Here is a 23,580-nt window from a genome sequence, read left to right as displayed (position 1 = left end):
CTGTTGATATTCAATGAAGCAAATGCTCTGGTTGGCTCTTTTTGTTCCTTACATCCATAACGGAGAGGAAAACTCATGGCAAATCACCTCCTGTAGATCCTCTGAGGAGAATGAAAGGACTTCAAAGCATTTCTCTCACGCATCCATATTCTTTAAGCAAATGAGGCCACAGCGTGAATGCAATTTCACTGCAGACTCACTGTATGCCGGACGGAGGAAAAGCAGGATTTCTCCCCCAGAACATTACAGATTCATCCGCCCACATGGGTACAGACGGCTGGAAGCCTTCGACCCGTCAGATATACACTAAAATCAGCTCGCAGATTAACATTTTGACTTAAGACAAGTGTGCAAACGCAGACATGAATCCATGGATCACAAGTGTAAAATGCAAATTTGTACAGTAAAAATTCAACATGTATTTCTGCAGATGTAACAAACACAACATAAACGTGCATTTATGGTGAATTCATGTATAAATTGTAATTGTATTATGTGTAAATTGCCTGAAGCAAACTGTGTAGTGTGAGTCACTAGCTTTACATTAGTTGACTAAACTGTCTGTCAGAAGGTTGAAATAATTAAGAAGTCTGCTCAACAAGGCCTGATCAAAAATACAGTAAAACAGTAATATTGTGGAATATTATTACAATTTGAAATACTTTTTTTTACAACATATTTTATGATTTAATTTATTGCTCTGCTCAAAGTTGAATTTTCCAACTAAGATGACTTCTGAGACCCACACAAATGTGAAAAATGTCCATGGTTGAGCATACGCACCGTTTTATACTTCACGATGTACTCCACGATGGGCATCCCACCATCGTCCTGTTTGATTAGTCCGAGTCCGTAGGCCTTACCAACGACTCTCTGTCCATGAACTGTCGGAGGACTCGGCTCTCCTGAGCAGAACAAGATCATCAGACACAACTCAGGACATGACAGACACTTTAAACTACAATGAGCAGCATTATTACAATGAAGGAGCTTAAGAAAAAGAGCGGGAAAACAGAAATCTAGAGAATATATGACTTTTTATATGCAATTGCACACTGTGAAAGGTCTCATTGACCTTGTTGTCAAACACGCAGTGAGGGTAGCGACACAAACTGAAGACAGGAGAGATGGAGAAATACTCACGGATGGGTAACGTCTGGAAGGTTTCCGTGTGGCTGAATTCACCCTGACCCTTTCCATTGATGGCTGCCACGCGCACCTCATATGTCGTGTTGGGCTCCAGGTTAGCAAGAACTAATGTAGCTAAGAGAGAAAGAGTGAAAGAAAGAAAGATTCTAATATAGAGAATATTAACTGTTCTAAATGCTAATCTGAGTCACATACTAACTTCAATCATTTCTAAATGAATGAACACATCACATTTCAAGTATGTACTGGGTGCAAATGTGGACTTACAGTATTTTTTCAGAGTTTTAGAGATTTATCTTGCATTTTACATTAACGTGTCTTCATTTAGCAGTTACTTTCATCCAATGTGAAAGAGATGATGAAAAACACAAGACATTTATTATAAAGGAACAGTATTAGCAATAACACGAGAGCCAGTGTCAGTAGTTTTATATCTTTTGAGAACTCCACAAATTTGATATTGATTAGTGCCAGTGTTATTGTTTCATTCATGGAAATTAAGCTGTTATAAATATTAAATATTAGATGAACAGCACGAAAATAAGTGAACTGAAATGTTTAAACTAAAGTACTGCAACTACAAGTGAAAGCTTTAACTCAAAATTTTAAACACGTTAACCGTATATAAATAAAAGAACTAAAATAACACTAGCAAATCTTGATGTCTTGCACATTTATCCAGTTTAAAACATTATGTTTTTAATCCATCAAGAGGCTGTGATTATTCTAAAATTATTCTTTTTATATTATTATAAGTCAATGTATCTAACATTGAATATGTATTTTAGATTAAAGTACTACTTTATCAAATCTGATACCTTGGCCAATGATTGTATTCATTCATTTACATGAGAAAGCTCTAATAAAAATGAACCGGCTCAATGAGTGTGCTTATTGTACTTAGTCAAAGAACACTGAGCTCTTAATGAAAATATCCACAAAGACTACGTGGATGTAATTAAAGTATACTCTAAATTAGAGTCTAAGACCATAACAAGGGTGTTTTTTACCATTTTGTTCTGATCTTGAACCTTAAACGTTCATTGCTTTCCATTTCTGTGATGCATGAAGCTCTGCTCGGGACTGAGATGTGGAGTTGAGCAATATAACTACACTTACTTGAAGGTTTCTATTTGTTATTAGTATTTTACATCACACTTTCTACAATAAGCATTATTAAAAGGCTTAATGCACAGAAAATTATTGTCCGCAAGTAAAGCAGTTTAGTGAACAAACAGCTTGAAGTCATTATGACTGCTGTTGCTGCCTCAGCAAGTGCAAATCTGTTTAGCTGCACCAAATGTAATGCAAATGACTGTCGACACATCCTGATCTTGCTATATATATATTTATTTTTTATTGAGAAGTGACAATGACTTTTAGGAAAAACATAAGGTGCTAAACATAAGTTTCCTTTGCTTAAAAGTTCAGTTGCAAAGCTTTGCAGTTTTGCTCTGAGGAAAGAAACATCTCAAATGAGATCTGTTTAATAATAACAAAAATAAAAATAAATGTTTGAGCTCCTTCTTTTGTCCTAAATGCTAAATTGAGTCGCATACAGTAATTACTTTAACAATTTATAAAAGAAATCAAGAATCATGTTTCCAGTAAATATAGGGTGTGAGTCTTTGGTCTCAGTAATCTCATTAATTGTGTACACCACACAAACACACTGTGTCTCTCATAAAACAATGACCTAAAAGGAACAACAGGTAGAATTATAAAAAAAAAGTATTCTGTGAAATATCTTTACAAAACAAGAATGATATTATTTGCTATAATTCACTGCAACATATATTACAGTCCATGTTTACATTAAATAATAATTAAAAAAAAATCCTAATTTGTCTCCTTTTGTAGAGATGGATATGTCATTGAAAGACTAACACCTGTGGAGTTGTTCAGCTAAATCTGTTTTGTCAGTTTCTTTTTTTCTAGATTTAGAATATATTTCAATAAGGTATTACTGTAGAAATACAGCAGTTGCTGTTTTATACATTTTTGTTTTATGTTAGGTTTTGAACCAGAGTTACCAAGTTTATTATACGCGACTTTGGGCTTCTTTCTTTGGAAATCTGACAAGTAACTTTGTTTCTTTATGTTTGTCGTATCCTCCAATGCCTTCCAGCCCTCCTACCGCTCATCGGAGAAAATCAGAAAGAAGGTGCGTGAAACTGTAATCCAAGCGATGACAGAAGTAGATGTAGAGAAGTCGGCGACTTTCTTTTAGCCTAATTTAAATTTTTTTTTTTTTTTAGGGGGGGTAATGTATCATTCATCACGGGCTGTTATAAAAACAAGTTGTCCTATACTAACACTAATGATAAATACATTAGGGTTGAATAGTCTATATTTTAGTAGGCTATAAATAGGTGGCTATGTACAGCTCCCTTTTAAAGCTCTTTAAAGCGTTTTTTTCCTTTTTTTTCATCTCTCCTATCCTATTCTGCTCACAGGTGATTGGCAATGAGTTTTGTTCCCACTTTGTTGCAGTTTGCTGATTTTTGTAAAATAACTTCTGTTTTTGCTTTCAGATAAAATTGTGGTTTCAGTTTAATGTGTTGCAGGCTCATTTATTGGTAATACATAATTGATAATCAATAATATTAATTATCCTTCAGTTGAGAAGTTAAACCGAGGTCCTGACTCTCTGTGGTCATTAAAAATCCCAGGATGTCTTTCGAAAACAGTAGAGGTTTGACTTCGGTGGTGTTTGTATCTGAGTGAGAGAAGAATTCATGCAATTTGGGTTTTGGGTGAAATGATCCACAGTTTAGCTCACATAGACTGCTGTTGTGCCCACTGTGTGAAGAGTAAAAAAAAACAAAAAACATATATATATATATATATATATATATATATATATATATATATATATATATATATATATATATGTGTTATGACAAACTCTGATTAATGGCTCATTTGACACTCACTTTGAACTCCATGTGATCTCACTGTCCTCCAGTCCTGTGAGCTGGTGTCTTTATAGTTGATGATGTAATAGCTAATGGGGACGCCGCCGTGAGAGTCAGGCTTCATGAAGGTGACGGTGGCGAGACGTTGGGAGACAGCGGTCAACCGAATGGAGTACGGGTGTGATGGGACATCTGTAAAACAAAAACAAAGAAGATGCTTTTAAATAAACATTAATGGATATTTGCTTGAGATATACTAAAAACACAGTTTATACACTAGAACTGTATTATGAACAGCTACACCTTCATTGCTCAGCTTTTTATCTGTATTGTAGATTGGTAAAGTGCGTGTGACTGGCAGCTTCATTCATTTTGTGTGAAATAGAGAGGCCGACAGACTTTTCATCCTGTGATAAAGAGTGACTGCTCAATAAACAGATGACAGAGCATCAGGTAAACTGTGGACTGGAGGAACTCAGAATGCCTCATCATTTGTGCTGCCGTGTTAGTGAGTGACAAGAGCTAAGAGTGCTTCGGTGTCATCGCTCAGCACGAAGAGGGCTGCAGTTTAGCTTCCTGTTGAAGAACAATTACTCTTGTCATGAAAGACATTCGTCAGGTAAGAGTAAACGCTTCAGTCTCTCATATAAGGCCATTTCTGTCATATTTAAGGTTTATGTTTAGGGAGGAACTTCAATGTTTTTGCTGAAACTCATTGCTGAATTGTTTCATTGCTGAAACTCATGCCAGATTAAAATATACACTACTGTTCAAAAACGCCCTTCTGTTCATCAAGGCTGCATTCTATTTTATTTTATTTTTTGATAAAAAATAACAGTAAAATTTGGAAATATTCTTCCAATTTTAAATATCTGCTTTCTATTATTGCAAAATGTAATGTATTTCTGTTATCATATATATAATACGTGATAGACATGAGAAAAAATGTTCCTGTTATGTGATCAACAACTCAGTGGCTGGTAATTGACATTATTTTGTTTATTTAACAAAATATTTAATAAAACACTCTTGTAAATGAAGATGTTTGCCCTTTTAAGATGAAAAGGCCCATAAAATGTAAAAAAAAAAAAAAAAAAAAAAAAACGTGTGTATTCTCTTCGGCTCGATGAAGTCCTCTCTGAAGAGAACTGCAGCTCTTCATGGCATATTAAGCAGCTCTACAGCAAATGAGACGGTACTCTGGTATATTAGTGTGCTCTCTAAATCACATGGCACTACAGAAGATTAACTTCAGTTAAATTAGCAGTGGCCAGATGGGAAGGAAATATTATTAAGGAAAATTTCAGTAATACATCGATGCTTAGCAAATAACAACAGGTTTATATCAAACACAAACCAGTTTCTCAGGTCAATATGTCACCTCGTCTTAAACCAAACACACTCTGATATTATAGTGATAGTCACGATCACAAAAGCAGAAGATGAGGCTTCATCTACATCCAAAAACATCCCTAAAGTCAAGATGAAAAGCTTGCAAACAATATGTAATAACCCAGGTAACATATTATTATTTTGTCTTGTGGAGTGTATAAACATACGTTATGTGAAAAAGGTTATTCAAGACAGTACTAAATAAAAAGTACATGCAATTTTTATTCTGTGAAAATGATTAATATTTTAGATATTCCTCAAGGGGTGTGTAAACATGAGAACAACTGTATATGAAAATTCATATTTTTCAATTAAAAACAACTTACAGATTTAATATGGCCTACACTTTTTTCATTGGCCATTTTGAGTTTCAAGAATAAGGTCCAAGGTTGAGAATCCGCTAGAAGTTACTTAAATGTAAAATGTCTTTCTCTATTTAACAACATTACAATAGTGTATGATGACTTCCCTTATTAATCTAAAGTAGATTGCATGTTTTCTTTGCGTGGCTGGATGTTGGATCCATGAAAATGTATAATGTTGTTTGCATTCGCCGAAACTGATTTGCTGAAGTCAAAAAACAGACAGTGAAGGAAACCGACATCAGCACAACCACCGTTGCATCAGTCAGTGGTTAGATCAGCTCAGCAGTCAATAAACGGGACAAGGGAGGTCACTATGGGACATACCAATAACCCAGTGTACGGGACTACAACATTCTAATACTAACTCTACTAGCTTTCAATCAAGATATTATGTCATTATGTTTCATTGCCAGGTAATTTCTTCAAACAAAACTGTAAATATCTTTCAAAAGACCAGGGCCCGTATTCATAAAGATTCTAAGGATCCTCTCAGAAAACTCTTAATTTAGCTTAAAAACTTTTATGTAGGAGTCTTAGCTTAAAAGCGATTCGGGACAGATCTGAGAGCAACTCTGAGTAAGGAAAAGACAAAAACTTTCATCTTATTGAAGAGCCGGGGTTGACCCTGTTGCTATGTATGACACAATCTTTTGAAGACTGTGATTGGTTGGTTGTCCAAGAAGGAAAAAAATTGTGATTTTAAGTATAGGCTCTATTCTAATTCTCACTTTGAATTTACATGCATAATTTATCCTATTTGACCGTTCTCACAAACACACACACACACACACACACACACACACACACACATTATATGTGTGTATATAAATCCTTTTTTTATTTACCATGCTTGTAATTTCCTATAAGGTATTTGATTGAGTTTGAATGTTGGTTTTAATGTATCAAACATGGAATCAAAACCAAGAAGGGCGAGAAAGCCAAACTGGACAGAAGAACACTGTTTACTGTTAGCCCAGTTAGTGGATGAACACAAGGCCATTCTTAAAGGGGGGGTGAAATGCTCGTTTTCACTCAATATCCTGTTAATCTTGAGTACATATAGAGTAGTACTGCATCCTTCATAAATCCAAAAAGTCTTTAGTTTTATTATATTCATAAGAGGAAGATAGTCTGTACCGATTTTTCCCGGAAAAACACGACCGGCTGGAGGCGTGGCGTGTGGGCGGAGCTAAAGAATCACGAGCGCGAATAGGCTTTTGCGTTGAGAGCATGTGGAAGCTGTGACATTACCGTGAGGGAAAACCCATCATCCAAAACAAACCATGGCTTACAGTCAGATTTAGCCGTTTATTTATGATCCAGAATCAGATCCAGAGGCTGAAACTGAACGAAAGCAGCAGCAGCAACGACTCGCTCCGAGCGGGGCTCGAACCCGAGTCTCTGGCATGGAAGGGGACGCACTAACAACGAGGCAGAGATATTTGAAGCAGTTTTACTCACCGCCTGCAGTTCCACGATCGTGACCCTTTTTCCTTGGGATTCCATCATCCTTAAGAAATAAACGATACGCAAATCCGTCATCAAACTGGGCCTTGTGAACAAGCATCTTCGAAATGCAGGGAACAAACAACTCCGTTGATGCTCTGTAAAAATAAACTCCATCCACTCCCTTAATGCTGTTTTTTCTTTGGTAATCTGTGCAGGGCCAGGGTTGTCTTGCCCTGGCAACCAAAAACACACTTCTTTTGTGACTTTTCGCGACGCTCTCGCTCTGATCAGTGAATGAATGTCTGTGCTCAGCCTCTCAGTGCTCTGCTATACGGGAGCGCGCGCTCTTCCGGCAGAAGTGCCTTAGGGCCCATATAAGGAAATTCCGCTCCATCTAACGTCACACAGAGCCATACTCGAAAAAAAACTTTTCGAAACTTGTGACAAACCAGAAGGAGTATTTTGGGAATAAAAATACTCCTTCAAACGTACAACTTAATTTTTGGAACTTTGTCCATGTTTAGCATGGGAATCCAACTCTTTAACAGTGTAAAAAACTCAGTATGCATGAAATAGCATTTCACCCACCCCCCGTCCCCCCCCCCCCTTTAAAGGAAAATTTGGGCCGGGTGTCACAGCAAGGGACAAGAAGCAGACATGGGAGCGTATAGCACAAACTATTAACGGTTCATTCCCCCTGTTTATGCGCACCTATAAGCCTGCTATATTCATAAATGCAGTTTTTTGAGCCTGCAAGCTGGGAATGTCCAGTGTAACCTAAATGAACTGCGACACAATAAGATGTTCTGAAAATGCTGTAATTGTTTGTGTGATCACTCTGCTTACAGAAGGTTGTGACAGACCCAAATCATCACTACTGCATTGTTGCATTTTCCCAGTTGCCAAATATCATAATGTAGTGATTAATTTATATATTAAATTATAAATTATTATATAATCTATACCGTCTTATTAACTCACTGTCATCCATTGTCTGCAACACATTTCTTCTGCCTCTTCGTCTTTCTGCCATTTTCTCCTCTGCTAAAGAAACTCTTAAGCCTCTTAAAAGTCCTCGTCTCCTAACAAGTTTGACCTTAAGACCTCTTTTAAGGGTTAAGATGCTTACTGAATTACTTTTTTCTTTACTAGGATTTTTTCTTTAATTTTAAGAGTAAACGCCCACATTTCTAAGAATTTTGTCACTAGGAGCTACTTTTTGCATTAAGATTCTTTATGAATACGGGCCCAGGTTTAAAAATTGAAAATGTGTATTTCAATCTCATGTTGGATGTTTAAAGGGAAGATTAGTATTATAGGTAAACACATACCTGCCTGTGCTAATATAAACTCTTGATATCGAGCACCAATGTTGTTTCTGGCTGTGCAATTGTAGCGTCCAAAATCCCTGTCCGACATTGGTGTGACCTGTGGATAAAAACAGACCCAAAGGTCAAAAGAATGAGAAAAATGACTGCAAGAATATTGCAAGGGACTTTTTAGCAGTACAACCATTTGACCATTAGTAGCAGTTCATGTGTAAGTTAATACAATTTTCAGTGGGTTCAACAAGAGGAACATAACTGTGAACCAGCACCTTTTGTTTTGGATGCTGTTGTTTATTCATTAGTTTAACCAGAATGATTTCCCTGGTCAATCTGCTTCACCAGAAAAACCATGCAAAATAAAAAATAAATGAATGAATAAATAAATCAAAAAAACTGTAACTGAAATCAAAAACAAACATACGTAATGTGCAATGTCAATAAACTACTGAAAGTGCATTATTGTAAAGCTGCTGAACCTCTAGGAGCGATCGGCCCTCTGTGGTGTGAATGCGGATGTTGCTGGTCCCTTGACTTGAAATGGTAAACCGGTCTCGTCTCCACAGCATGGTCGCTGGAGGGTTGGACTGCACGTCGCAGCTGATGTTCACTGGGTTGCCCTCCCACGAGTAGAAGATGGTTTGATTGGTCTGGAACTTCGGCGCATCTAATAAAAGAGAAACAAAATGAACAAAATTAAACTGGAAAATCTGATCTTTGGACCATGTTAGATGGTTGAAGGTCATCTATACCAGCCAAAAGTCCAGCTGATCGACCATAAACACTGTAAAACACTTAAATAAAACCAATTAAAACAAAGATTACTGGAGTACATTTTACAAGAAAATAATATTTCAGTCTTTATACTTTAAAAAGTCACATTTCTTTCAATGTTACATGATATTTCTTTCTGAAATTTACTAGCAATTTCTGAGTGAAGTTTCCTGTGACTTATTATTATTATTATTTTGTTTTTCAGTGTAGACCAGCTAGCAATTAGAAGCTTGTTATGCAAGTAAAAATAAAGGCCCTTTCAAATCTCTTCCATCAGGGCTTCAACTCGAGCATAATTACCAAAGTTATTAAAACACAAATTACTCAAACTTTACCTAAAATTAAAACTACAACAAAAACATACAGAAATAAACTTCTAAATAAATATACAAAATTTGATTAAAACTATAAAAGTACTGCTGTATTGCTTGTTGCATTGCTCAATTAAGTTGCTTTGGATAAAAGTGTTTGCTAAATGATTAAATGTAAATGCAAACGTAAAATGAAACTAAAATTATACTAAAATAACAGCGGCCTTCATTACATGAGACTATTGCTTGCATTTCCTTCCATGTATGTTAATACAACTGAAACTTACATAAAACATATAAAAACTATATAGACATAAAACATTTAAAATAAAGTAATAACAATGGCAAAAACACACAACTAAATTACTTTTTTGGTGTTATTGAAACTTACCTAAAATTGAAATAAAAATAAAATGTATAAAAAATAAAAACAAATTCAACATATTAATGAAAACTTTAAGATATAAAATAACACCAGCCTGAACATGCAGCACTGTAGCTTGAATTTCTTTCCATGTGTGTTTAATGCATTGGGGAGTGATTATTTGAATCAATCTCACTCCATTATGTGTCAGATCACAGATTTCACAGAGCTAAAACTTCAGAGAGCTTCAGTTTTAAACAAAGATAGCATCTGCATTCATGTGGTATTATTCTACTCTACTATTATTAGTCTGTTTTTTTCAGACTAGAAGGCTTTCATTACAGAGATTGATGCTGGGCTGTCTGTCACATCTGAGGAGCAGCACAGAGACGAGTGATTATACTAAATAAATAAGTTCATTAGCGCCTGGGGACGCTCGGCTGCTTCCTGCCATGCTCATTCTCAACGTTCTTTTTCACACGCTGGCGGGAACCTCCACACTAAGCATATGACATGAAGATGGTCCCTCTGCGCACTGATGTCAAGGTCAGCAGCATGCATTCATGGACACAAGGACCTTTATTAGCATCTCATCTGCTGCATTGACATAAATGTCCAATGTGGAAATTTCTTAATGAATGAAATGCAGACAAAAGAAAATTCAAGGCAATAAAAACAACATAAAAAAAAAATGACCTCAACAACGTGTTGGTATTTCAGAAGACAGATCTGGAAATGAATAAGAATATGAGAAAATAATTATTTGGGAAGAATTCCTTCCATAATTGGCCCCGCTGAGCAGGACCGTCGCCAGTGGGAAAAAAAGCTGGTGACAATTAAAGGGCCCCCTGGAAATTTCACTGACTGCCCGAGGCCAGCATGAAAGATGCACAGGACAGTTGGGGGCCACTGCTTGAAAGGACAAATACATACAAAATTATGTCAAAATACCAAGAATCTTCAAAACAACTGTAAGTGAATGTAAACAGTTAAATCAGATTTGTATCATTATATTGGAACCATGCATTGAGTGTTAAAGGGATGGCACCTAATTTACTAGCTGCTGTTGGTGTCCTTAATGTTAATCAAAAAAAAAAAAAAAGAGAGAGAAAATCACTCACTGCCCTTGACTGAGTTACTTAGTAGTTACAACAATAATTAATCTGGATTTAATACAGACTATGCAAGGTTTTTTTTTTTTTTTTTTTTTTGATTATTCAGTTTCTGTACCTGGACTCATACAAAACTGAAAAAACTTTGCCTTTGTTCTATTTAGTTATTTTTGCTATTTACACAATTTCAAAATGGTCCTAAAGGTACAGCCTGCATCAGAGCCCCGTAAACCTCAGCTATGGCCCTATTGGTGAGGGTTTTTTTTTTTCCTTTTTTTTTTTTTTTTGAGGCTAATAAAGAAAAAATGTGGTTTAAAATAATGACCATGGTCAGCAGAGAACAAGACACAATGGAAAAGGCCAAGACAAACTGTGAAAAGATACTGCGGTATATTATTAGTTGCAACTTTGGTGCAAATGTGTGCATGTGACTTTTTTTGGACATCTTACACTCGATATCCAGGAACATGCTCTTCTGATGACCTCCGATCCTGCTGAGAGCTTCACAGTCGAATCGGCCCTGACAGTCTGACAGTCGAACCCCGCTGATAGTCAGCATGGATTTTCCGTGGCGTCCTCGCACTTCCACACGGCCATCCTGACTCTAAACCAACACAAGCACAACAATCCACATTAGCCACTGCACTGTAAAAAATGGAACAAACTATTTACTTAAAAAAAAGAAAAAAAAAAAGAAAAAAAATGGTAACAGTATTTATGAGTAGTTTTTCAGTTTTTATTTTTTTATGGAATCTACCTGAATAAATCATGTGAAATCTCCTAGATTAAGTAATCTATGACAGTGAATTTAATATGATAAGTGAAATGTGCTCATTTATTTTAAGTTGATTCTCAAAATTCTGTGATTTTGAGTGAGGTCTGTTGGTATTTGGCTTTGAGTAATTGTGTACAGTTAAAAACTATATACAGCCAAACAGCTCAAATAGGAAAGTCTTGAGAAATACTGTTAATACTGCACTAGCACTAGAAAGCTACTGCTCACTGAAGTAGTAGAATCCATAACCATAAGCTCTACTCTTCTGCACAATGTTAATGATTGCACTGAAAAAAAATATAAACTTCAATGTAACAGAAACTGTCTGTGGCGCAGCACTTTCTGACTGTAATGTGGTCATGCTATTTGTGCTCGTGGTGAGATAGGGAACTTTGAATATAAGGGGATTTGATGGAGCCCGTCCCCCAACGCCCACTTTAATGATCAGTGTTCTACACCTTCCCTGAAAAATCGATATGTGTCCACCGTGCTTTGGCTTGATGCCTCGGAGTCTAGAGTGCAGAGCTAGCTTAACCGCCTGACAGTCCTGCAACGGCTGTGTGTTTTATTTGATAGGGGTCATTTTTGTAGGCTAGTGGATGACCCAAAGGCTTTCCAACCTTCACACTAATGCATGAGATGAATGTTTACACGGACAGTAAGAACTGACACACCTGCGACTGGAGAACATAAGACAGACACATGAACACACGATCACTAAAGAAATTTGAGTGAAGTTTGCCTGTGTGTTGTGGGTAGTTACAAGAGCATTGATATGCAGTTGCTAGGGTGTTATGAGTAGACTTCATTGCGCTGCTGTGTGTGTGTGTGTGTGTTAGATGTTTTCTAAGGAAAATCTATATCACTGAGGCATTCTAAGTGGTTGCTAGGGGCGCTGATATGTGGTTGCTAGGTTATGAGTGTTTTTATAGTGCGTTGCTACGCAGTTGCTAGGGTGTTCTACTGTCTGCAAGGTGATATCTATATGGTTACTAAGGTGTTCTGAATAATTGCTAAGGTGTTGAAAGTTGGTTGCTGGGGTTGTTCTAAATGTCTTAATAAAAGGGGATATCTATATGGTCACTGGGGTGTTATGAGTGGATTTTGATACACTATTCTGCGGTTGCTAGGATGTTTTACAGTACGTGTTTGCTATCCACACTACTACTAGTGATGACTAAACTAGTAAACAGCACAGCGCATATTTTTTATTAAAACACAAGCACATGAATATACACTATAGAATCCATAACAAACATCTCTGCAGAAAAAAACAACAATGTATCCAGCTTTCCGACTGAAAAGATCTAATAAACTAATAAAAGCAGTTCCCGGAATCATATTTCTCATTCTGTGGTGTTATGACCTCCAAATACAAATTATATCGGAGAAGTGGCCTGTAAGCAGATACCAGAAACAGAGCAGTGATGAATAGAAACCGCAGACACACACTGTCTCTATCACTCTCTCTCTCTCTCTGTGTGTGTGTGTGTGTGTGTGACACCATCTCGCCTTGGGTAGATGCTTCCTGACTGTTTGATATGCTACTGAGATATCTGTGAGACAACAGAGCCACAGCACACTGAGAGAGAAAAGAGGTGCAAACTGACAGAAGAGCTTCAGAATAGACAGAAAGATGGACAGACCGACAGATTGATTGACAGATGGATATTCTGGAGGCATTTAATTCTGCACATTAGATTTATCAAGACAACTCGATTACGTTCTCATGCCCATCAGACTCCTGCTGTACAGTGCGTGTCCATCATCAAGTGCAATTACATGATGAGGTTCTATGGGAGGGAAATGAGTGGAAACAGGAGGTGTGGCCAATACAGACGATTAAACACGAGTCATTACATACTCAATGCTCAACGAGACTTTGAGGAGCTGTCATGTTTCCTGTGATGATGAAATCATTAGAAATGATGCTTGTGTTAATGACTATGAAACAGGAAGAGCTATACGATCAATAATGCACTTAGGCTTGGAAGTGAGTAAATAATGACAAAAGTTCTCGTTTTTAGCTGAACTGCCCTTTTAAAGGCATAATTTGGCCCCAAATGAAAATTTGCTGTTAATTTTCTCACTCTCAGGCCATCCAAGAAGTAGATGACTTTTTTCTTCAGAACAGGATAGAAGATTTTTAGCTGAAATCGTGGTCCTTGGTGATTCATAAAATGCAAGTCAATGGCTACAGCCACTTTGAGTGTCAAAACACCAACACAGATTGAATCTCCTGGCGATATATTGAGATCTTAGAAAGCAAATTAAACATTTGAACTAAACATTATTTACAACATTATTACCTTTAATCTATAGGCAGACTATGGAGCCTGATTATTTTCTGCAAACAGATTCTTATGGACAGTTTGTTTCAAAGACACTGGTTCAAATAACTGATTCACCAGTTGTACATATGCAGTTATATTATGAATGTACCCAAAAATGTCTAAAGTATATAAAGTGAATAAACTATTCCTCATCAGCGCATCTTTTTTCCATAAACCATGAGAAACCACAAAAACTTTTATTTCAGCAGCTCATCAGAATTCATTAAATGAGTTCACTCATCATATGATCATATACGCTCATGGCTCATTTTGAGTGAGAGTGACTGCCGGATGTCCGATGTAGTTTTGATTGAGTAACTAGTAAATCTGTGCTGTTCAAGCCAAGAATTGTTTTAGACAGTTCAATCCCATTTGGTGAATTGGTTTATCTTGTTCACTGAAAAGAACCCGTTCCAAAAATTAATTTATAAAAAAATAATAATTAAATTTATGAATCACCAGATCATTGGTTCAGCTAAAAATCTTCTTTACTATTCTGTTAAAGAATAAACGTTTCCTACATCTTTTATGGCCTGACGGGAAGAAAGTTAACAGCAAATTTTATTTTTTAAGGGGGGTGAACTACGAGGGATCTAGAGTGCAACCTAATTTCTTGTAAAAATGCTATGTTAAATGCTATGCGCCCGAAAAGTTGGGTGCACCTAACTTTTGTGCTGATGCACCTAAGAAAACAAGTTAGGCACACCAGTGCAACCAGTAAGTCTAGAGCACTGGCTACCACCTTAAGAGAACAGCTCAGCTAAAAATCAAAACTCTGTCACTATTTACTCACTCTCATGTTGTTCCAAAGCTGAGTGAATGATGACAGTGATCTTCAAACTGTGGGTTATTTGTATCAGAGCGGTGTGTTATTCACCTTATCTCCGTCTGTGAACGTCTGTCCATCACTGGCTCTCCTCCATGAGATCTCAGGCAGCGGTTCTCCCTCGGCTGTACAGGCTATCATAGCAGCGCTTCCCTCCACTGCTGTCACGTTCCTCAGCTGAGTGATGTGAGGCTGGACTGAACAGACAGACAGACAGCAAAACCCTATTAGAAGTGTGTGTGTTTGTGTGTGTGTGTGTGTCCCGCAAATAAGCTGCTCTTTGTGTCTTACTTAGTTTCCCCTAAACATCAGTGGAGACAAGGGTAAACAAGCCCAAAGTAAGTTTGATGCAGAACAGCCGATCCTGCTCTCTTTAAGAGAAACACAGAGCACCGCTGAATAAATCCATGCTGGAATGAATGAAACCTAACAGAAACAGCTCTTCACAGTGTGGGCCTTTGAACAGCGTCTACAGAGATCAAGGAGTTATTTGTAGCAGGAGACGCAGCAGAAACGCCCAGAAGCTGCAGCGTGTGTGTGTGTGTGTGTGTGTGTGTGCCAAAAGAGGTTGCCAAAGCACTGCACAGAACACAGAAGGTCTTCTGATATATACAGTGCTTAACAAATTAATTAGAGCACCTGTCATAATAAAGAGATGTTTAAGAAATTATGTTTCAAAAATATATTTTAGGAATCTGTCAATAACCCGTTTAAAACTAAAAAGTGTATTGCCATGTATTATATAGGCAAATAACAAACTGACACAACTAAATAGTCTTTATTTACACATAATAACCAAAAATCTAAAACTATATTTTATTTTTATTTTGTATGGCCTCCATTGGCCTTGATAACAGCTTGCATTCTTGCTGGCATTGTTTTTATGTACTTTTCCAGAGTCTCCTTTGTTATTCACTTCCAAATAGTTTCTAGTTGTTCCCAAAGACTTGCTTTTGAAGAAATATTGTGTGATCTATCTTTGAATAAATTAAATCCTAATCCTTTTTTTTTTTTTGCATTAGAAACACTACAGGATGGGAGTCTAATAAATCCGATATGCACACACACACCATTTTTTTTCGGGATCTATATTAGTCAGTGTTACCTTAGTATTACATTATTCAATATTATAATTTTATTCACATAATTAATCAGCCTTCATTTGTACATTTTCAGTTTTCATTTAAAATTTTAGTTACATTTTTCAGAAATTATTTTTAGTAACTGCATTTTTTTACATTACTACTTAGCTTTATTTCTTTATTTTTGTAATAGTTTATCATTTATGTTTTTCTTTATTTCCAGTTAGTAATTTTAGTGCTTCAACTTAAACTGATTTAAGTTAAGTCAACATATATGTATTTATTGTTTTATACACAATACTTTGTATTACCAAAATATTTGTAAAAGTTTGTAACCCTGGTATCAGTGTTTATTTATGGCCCATAAATAGTTGTCAAACCCTGAATACTCATTCCTTTTATATTTATTATATGTCATGATCAATTCTATTGTATTTCCATTATTTCATTGCTATTGTATTTTCAGTTCAACTACTTGTATTAATATTGTATGGTGTAGCAGAATGAATGAACATGAAACTCCTGACAGTGAACTGATGCTCATATGTCATGCTCTTCTTCTCAACATGCTCGCAGAGATAGCATTCAGATGACAGATGACATGCTGTAAACACAAGGACTGAAGTGACAGCGAGGTCAAGCAGACTCACACTCACACAAAACACCAGCTTCATCAACACTTGACAACTAAGCACCACATGAACTCTGGTGAGGGAAACTCACTGTCATTGCTGTCACAGTAAATGTGCAATCCAAAAGAGTGCTAAAAAGCTTTGGTATTAAACAATTTCAGATTTAAATAAAATATTTTTGACTTGATTTAACTATCAAGACCAAATCATTCAAATATTTATGTCATATATACACAATAAATGGAAAACAATAAAAAATAAATAAAAAAAGAAAAAGAAAAAGATCATGAAATATGACAAATTAAATACATACATATTAAAACATAATTATGGGCAATGAAGAAGACATATAACTAAAACTAAAAACACAGATATTACTTAAAAAAAGAATTTTTTTTTTTTGCCTTGCACACTAAATTAAATACATTTAAGTAGGAGCATAAAAAAAAAATAACTGAACTAAAATTAAAACAGAATAAAAAATAAATGAAACATAAATAGTAATATTTAAACCAAACAAAAACTAATAAAAACACAAACACACAAGAATTAAATCATAGTAAAAAAAGAAAGCAAATTAATAATAAAAAACTATAATAGTATTTCAATAATTCTAAAACACTGACCTAAAACACTGATTTATTTATATTGAATATTATTTAACCAAATATAGGATTACTATTAACATTCAATAAAAATATATGAAGTAATTATACATTTAACAATATTAATAATAATAAGAATTACTTTACTAATTATTATTATTATTATTGTTAATTATTATTATTATTATTATTATTATTATTATTATTATTATTATTATTATTATTATTGTTTTTATTAATTATTAATAATATTATTTAATATTAAATATCATTATTAATTACATAATACAATTTCAATATAATATATATCAGTATTTATTAACTGACTGTATCGCTGAATTTGACAGACAGACTTTTTTTTAAAAATCTATAAAATATTCGATATTTTAATCTATATTTTTATTACCTACGATAAATATTTATTCCACACATGGGCTGCATTTTAATCAGGTTTCGAGTGATGCAGTTGTATCTAGCAGTGCCTGACATCTTCATCCTGCTTGGCTGTTTGTGTTTTGTTATCTGGTTTGTGTTTTCTCCTGTCTCATAAATGTCAAGCACTATAAACATCACAAGTTACAGCCGTGTTCCCGCTCATCGTTTTACAAAACAAAACTCCCATCCAATGAAAGCGTCATATGTGTCTGGAGGATTGTGATGGTAGTGAATACATCTCCATACATTTCCATGCAGAAGACAGGAGGTCCAATCAGAATAATCAGCAGCTTCATGAAAACAGAAACTGAATGCAGGTCCTATAAAGAACTTGCTGGAGTTTTTCATGATAAATGAACAGATTCTCATTGCTCTGAAATTAATTTTGAGATAGGCACTGCCGCCACGACCAAAGACGCATTGCTTCATTTTCTTCAAGAGAATCTGAGTGAAAACTAAATGGAAATAAAAAGAAGAAGAATCGTCTGTACCACTGTCATGAGGAAAGGATTCCTCTGAAATGCTACAACTAAGACACCTTATAAAAATCAAACAAATGTATAAAAATCCAAATATTTCCTCACCGAACACTTTAAGGAAGAGCTGAACCTCGGAGCTCCCAGCCTTGTTGCTCGCGCGGCAAGAGTACAGCCCTCCGTCCCCCTTCCGGATGTTTTTAATGGTTAGCGTGCTTTTGCCCCCATCCTGCGTGTTTAACACATACTGCTCTGATCGCTTGATCACATGACCCTTCCTGGGGACACAAACCATCACTGCAGTATAAATACTTATGATAATTATAAATATTACATAATATTTATTATATTAGGTTTATATTTATATTGTGACCATGTGAACACATTCACAAACCGTGTTTTTTAAATCTAGAAATCTTTTGCAACATTATAATTCTTACAAATTCAATGCATCATTGCTGAATAAAATAATTAATTAAGTTCTTAGTTAAACTAAGAGTTTTTGAGTTTAGGCTACAAAAAGTGCAGAGACAAAAGAGCAGCAATAGAAATGAAGATCCATATTGCTAGTATTTCAATCACAATAACAAGGCCACAATTAAGGACAGTGAACACAGGTCTCTGTTCAGAGACAATTAGCCGCTGGGCTATAAGGAAAAACAAAGGAACACACAGGACCCAATTAGACTTTAACAAGCTAAACGGAGCAGTTGTGAAGCGGAGGAACTCATGCAAACACAAGATCTCACCAGTACATTCTGAGCAAAAGGTTACAAAATAACAATTCAGTCATTGTTCAGTAAAAATGAATGCGAACATCTGTTCAACATCTCCCTTTGAATGAAAAACAGATGAAATATCATGAATCAACATGAGGGCAAATAAATTAAGACATTATCCTGATTTCTGACTCAACTTTTGTTTAAAGGAAATACAGAAAAGATACAAGCAATAATTAAGTAATGGCTGGAAATAATGAGTACAAGTAACTAAAGCTGGCACTTCAGTAAAGTGACATGAACCTAACAAATCTAGCTGAGTGAGCATATAAAGTAAAGTAGAGCACTGATATTTATTAATCTGGTCAATAATATAAATTGCAATATTAAATAATTTAATGGTCACAACATATAGATATACATATATGTGTGTGTGTGTGTGTGTGTGTGTGTGATAAATATCTAACAATAAATATATAAAAAATATAAAAATGCATAGTTTTTTACGATATCATTGTTTATTGCTCTGAATTGCTGACTTAGAATGTTACTTATTAATGTTTATTTATTGAATTAATCATATTAATCATATTAATTAATTTTATGGTAACAACTTACAGTCAAATATAAACTTTATCTTATTCTAGGATTTATTTATTTATTTATTTATTTCATAACCAACTGCTGATGCTTATTTTTGATATACTGCAGTGTAAAATAATTAGGGAAATTAATTATATTTAATAATAATGATAAATATCTAATAATAAATATGTCAATGTCAATAATCAATGTTAAAGGGGTATGAAAATCAGTTTACTAAATAATAAACTTTACTGATTGCTTCACTTCCACTTTAAATATTTGTGTTGTTCATTATTTATTTTTATTTAAACTATTTATAATTTCTGTGCAATTATTTGCCTGTCAGTTGAGTCACGATCTTCTGCAGTGTTGACATGTTGTTATTACTGCATAAAATCTATTAAAATAGATTTCAAGCACAAGTTTATTTAAAAATGCATTTATTTATTTTTTTGCATTTTGTGCTTTTCAGATGAATAAATACTATTTCTCCCTATAAATTTAATCATTGATGATTTCTTTAAAAAAGTCAAAAAATCTTGTCTCTCGTCTCATGTCATAGGATAAGTGTCTGGTCACACTCCTAGTAATTATGCTGCACTTTGCACTTTATATTCAGTAATCTGTAATATTCAGACTGACAGTTTAAACATTATAACATCTCTCCCACTGAAGACCTCTAGACCTTCACGTTCTCCCTGATTCAATTCCACCCAAGAGAAACACACGTCTTTATTACGGCTGCTGATTTAAACACATTCATTGGGCCCAGACCTGTACATCATCTTGCACTGATGCAGTTGCTGACGAATATGATGAAGCACGCTCCTTAAATTAAAGATATAAGTGCAAAAATTACCCTCTTTTATTTACATGATATAGTTTAGCAAAGAACACACAAGCATATGTGCTGTTTTTCCCCAGTATCATGATTGCAAATGTGATATTGATTTTATACAACAGTTCAATAAACAATACGTTTTTTTTTGTTTGTTTCTTTTTATTTCTTTTTATTTAGTTTATATATATATATATATATATATATATATATATATATATATATATATATATATATATATATATTAGTTTTTTAGAAGGACCTGTATGTGTGTGTATATATATATATATATATATATATATATATATATATATATATATATATATATATATATATATATATATATATATACAGGCCCTTCTAAAAAAAATAGCATATTGTGATAAAGTTATTTATTTTCCATAATGTAATGATAAAAATTAAAACTTTCATATATTTTAGATTCATTGCACACCAAATGAAATATTTCAGGTATTTTTATTGTTTTAATACTGATGATTTTGGCATACAGCTTCATACAGCTTTGGCATAATTCCTATCTCAAAAAATTTGCATATTTCATCCGACCAATAAAAGAAAAGTGTTTTTAATACAAAAAAAAGTCAACCTTCAAATATTTACAGAGTGTTGGGTCTTGCGTCTCTTAACTTTCTCTTCACAATATCCCACAGATTCTCTATGGGGTTCAGGTCAGGAGAGTTGGCAGGCCAATTGAGCACAGTAATACCACGGTCAGTAAACCATTTACCAGTGGTTTTGGCACTGTGAGCAGGTGCCAGGTCGTGCTGAAAAACTAAATCTTCATCTCCATAATGCTTTTCAGAAGATGGAAGCATGAAGTGCTCCAAAATCTCCTGATAACTAGCTGCATTGACCCTGCACTTGATAAAACACAGTGGACCAACACCAGCAGCTGACATGGCACCCCAGACCATCACTGACTGTGGGTACTTGACTGGACTTCAGGGATTTTGGCATTTCCTTCTCCCCAGTCTTCCTCCAGACTCTGGCACGTTGATTTCCGAATGACATGCAAAATTTACTTTCATTCGAAAAAAGTACTTGCCACTGAGCAACAGTCCAGTGCTGCTTCTCCGTAGCCCATTTCCTGCACATGCCTGTGCACGGTGGCTCTGGATGTTTCTACTCCAGACTCAGTCCACTGCTTCGCAGGTCCCCCAATGTCTGGAATCCGTCCTTCTCTACAATCTTCCTCGGGGTCCGGACACCTCTTCTCGTTGTGCAGCGTTTTTTGCCACACTTTTTCCTTCCCACAGACTTCACACTGAGGTGCCTTGATACAGCACTCTGGGAACAGCCTATTCGTTCAGAAATTTATTTCTGTGTCTTACCCTCTCGCTTGAGGGTGTCGATGATTGCCTTCTGGACAGCAGTCAGGTCGGCAGTCTTACCCATGATTGCGGTTTTGAGTAATGAACCAGGCTGGGAGTTTTTAAAAGCCTCAGGAATCTTTTGTAGGTGTTTAGAGTTAATTAGTTGATTCAGATGATTAGGTTAATAGCTCGTTTAGAGAACCTTTTCATGATATGCTAATTTTTTGAGATAGGAATTTTGGGTTTTCATGAGCTGTATGCCAAAATCATCAGTATTAAAACAACAAAAGATCTGAAATATTTCAGTTGGTGTGCAATGAATCTAAAATATATGAAAGTTTAATTTGTATCATTACATTATGGAAAATAATGAACTTTATCACAAAATGCTAATTCACAAAATGCTAATTTTTTGAGAAGGACCTCTCTCTCTCTCTCTCTCTCTCTCTCTCTATATATATATATATATATTTGTTGCACACAGGTTAGCTAGCAAACATTTTACAGAGGCACATTCAATTTCTCCTTCACACAATAGAAAGATTTTAGAGTTTGAACATTTCTGGCCCTCATCTCAGTTATCATTGAGGGCTTTGAACATCTGATCAAAGCACACATCAGCTCTTCACATCCTGACGCCACAGACCTGCTGCCATTTGCATACAGATAGAATAGATGAATCGAGTACACTCTGCCCTATATACTAGCAGTGATGTCCAGCACCCTACATGCTGCACTAACACATCCCTGGATCTTTAGGGTTTGTAGCTTTAAGGACAAAGTAGCAACATTCAGAACATCTCTCGACAAATGTTACTGTTACCCACCAGTACCAGGTCACCTGAGGGTCAGGGGAGCCGGACGTGATGCAGGTGAATGTCACTGACTCCTGATAGTCGGCGGTGGCATTGAAGGACTGCTGGGGCACTGACAGAACTGGAGGAACTGAAACAACACAAGACAGACAGTTAATCATGCATGCATAACATGTTTTTCCATGTCTCTTTCAATACAAGTAAAGTCACATGCTTGCATATATTATGTTTGGATTACACTCACTATTATCTAACACCTTAACTCCAACTCTATTACCATGGATCTCTTAACCAGTTGTTCTGCTTAGATTGTGTCATCACAGGTCTTTTGTCTCTCTTCCAATGCATATGTGATTATAAACTGACATGTCTGAATACATGTGATGAAATACAATGAAATATCATGAGAAAGGTTCTAGTGAAATGAATCTTTTCCTTTTAATTTTGTTTATTTTTATTTCATAATAATTATACATTTATTTATTTAAATATTAAAGGGTTAGTTCGGCCAAAAATGAAACTTATGTCATTAATAACTCACGCTTATGCTGTTCCAAACATGTAAGACCTCCTTTTATCTACGGAACACAGTTTAAGATATTTTAGATTTAGTCCGAGAGCTCTCAGTCCCTCCATTGAAACTGTGTGTACGGTCTACTGTCCATGTCCAGAAAGGTAAGAAAAACTTCATCAAAGTAGTCAATGTGACATCAGAGGGTCCGTTGGATTTTTTTGAAGCATCGAAAATACATTTTGGTCCAAAAATGGCAAAAACGACGACTTTATTCAGCATTGTCTTCTCTTCCGTGTCTGTGTGAGAAAGAGTTCAAATCAAAGCAGTCTGGATATCCTGTTCGCGAACGAATCATTCAGTTCACCAAATCGAACTGAATATTTTTAAACGGTTCGCATCTCTAATACGCATTAATCCACAAATGACTTAAGCTGTTAACTTTTTTAATGTGG

The 23,580-nt window shown here is 35.3% G+C and overlaps 1 protein-coding gene across 1 annotated transcript in view; it reads right to left on the bottom strand.

Moving 5' to 3' along the window:
• Nucleotides 1–23,580, bottom strand: part of LOC113066415 (neural cell adhesion molecule 2) — a 104,068-nt gene that overhangs the window by 22,946 nt on the left and 57,542 nt on the right. The window contains exons 8-16 of the mRNA XM_026238313.1: nt 22,627–22,744; nt 18,432–18,601; nt 15,145–15,290; nt 11,610–11,763; nt 9,078–9,265; nt 8,605–8,701; nt 4,086–4,259; nt 1,144–1,263; nt 784–905 (exon numbers count right to left, since the gene is read on the bottom strand). Coding sequence (XP_026094098.1) covers nt 784–905; nt 1,144–1,263; nt 4,086–4,259; nt 8,605–8,701; nt 9,078–9,265; nt 11,610–11,763; nt 15,145–15,290; nt 18,432–18,601; nt 22,627–22,744 — 1,289 coding nt within the window. The remainder of the gene's footprint in view (nt 1–783; nt 906–1,143; nt 1,264–4,085; nt 4,260–8,604; nt 8,702–9,077; nt 9,266–11,609; nt 11,764–15,144; nt 15,291–18,431; nt 18,602–22,626; nt 22,745–23,580) is intronic.

Source organism: Carassius auratus, chromosome 50 (assembly GCF_003368295.1).
Source record: "Carassius auratus strain Wakin chromosome 50, ASM336829v1, whole genome shotgun sequence".
NCBI classification, from domain to species: Eukaryota; Metazoa; Chordata; class Actinopteri; order Cypriniformes; family Cyprinidae; genus Carassius; species Carassius auratus.
The sequence above is the reverse complement of the archived record's forward strand: the minus strand, read 5'-3'. Positions and strand labels throughout refer to the sequence as shown.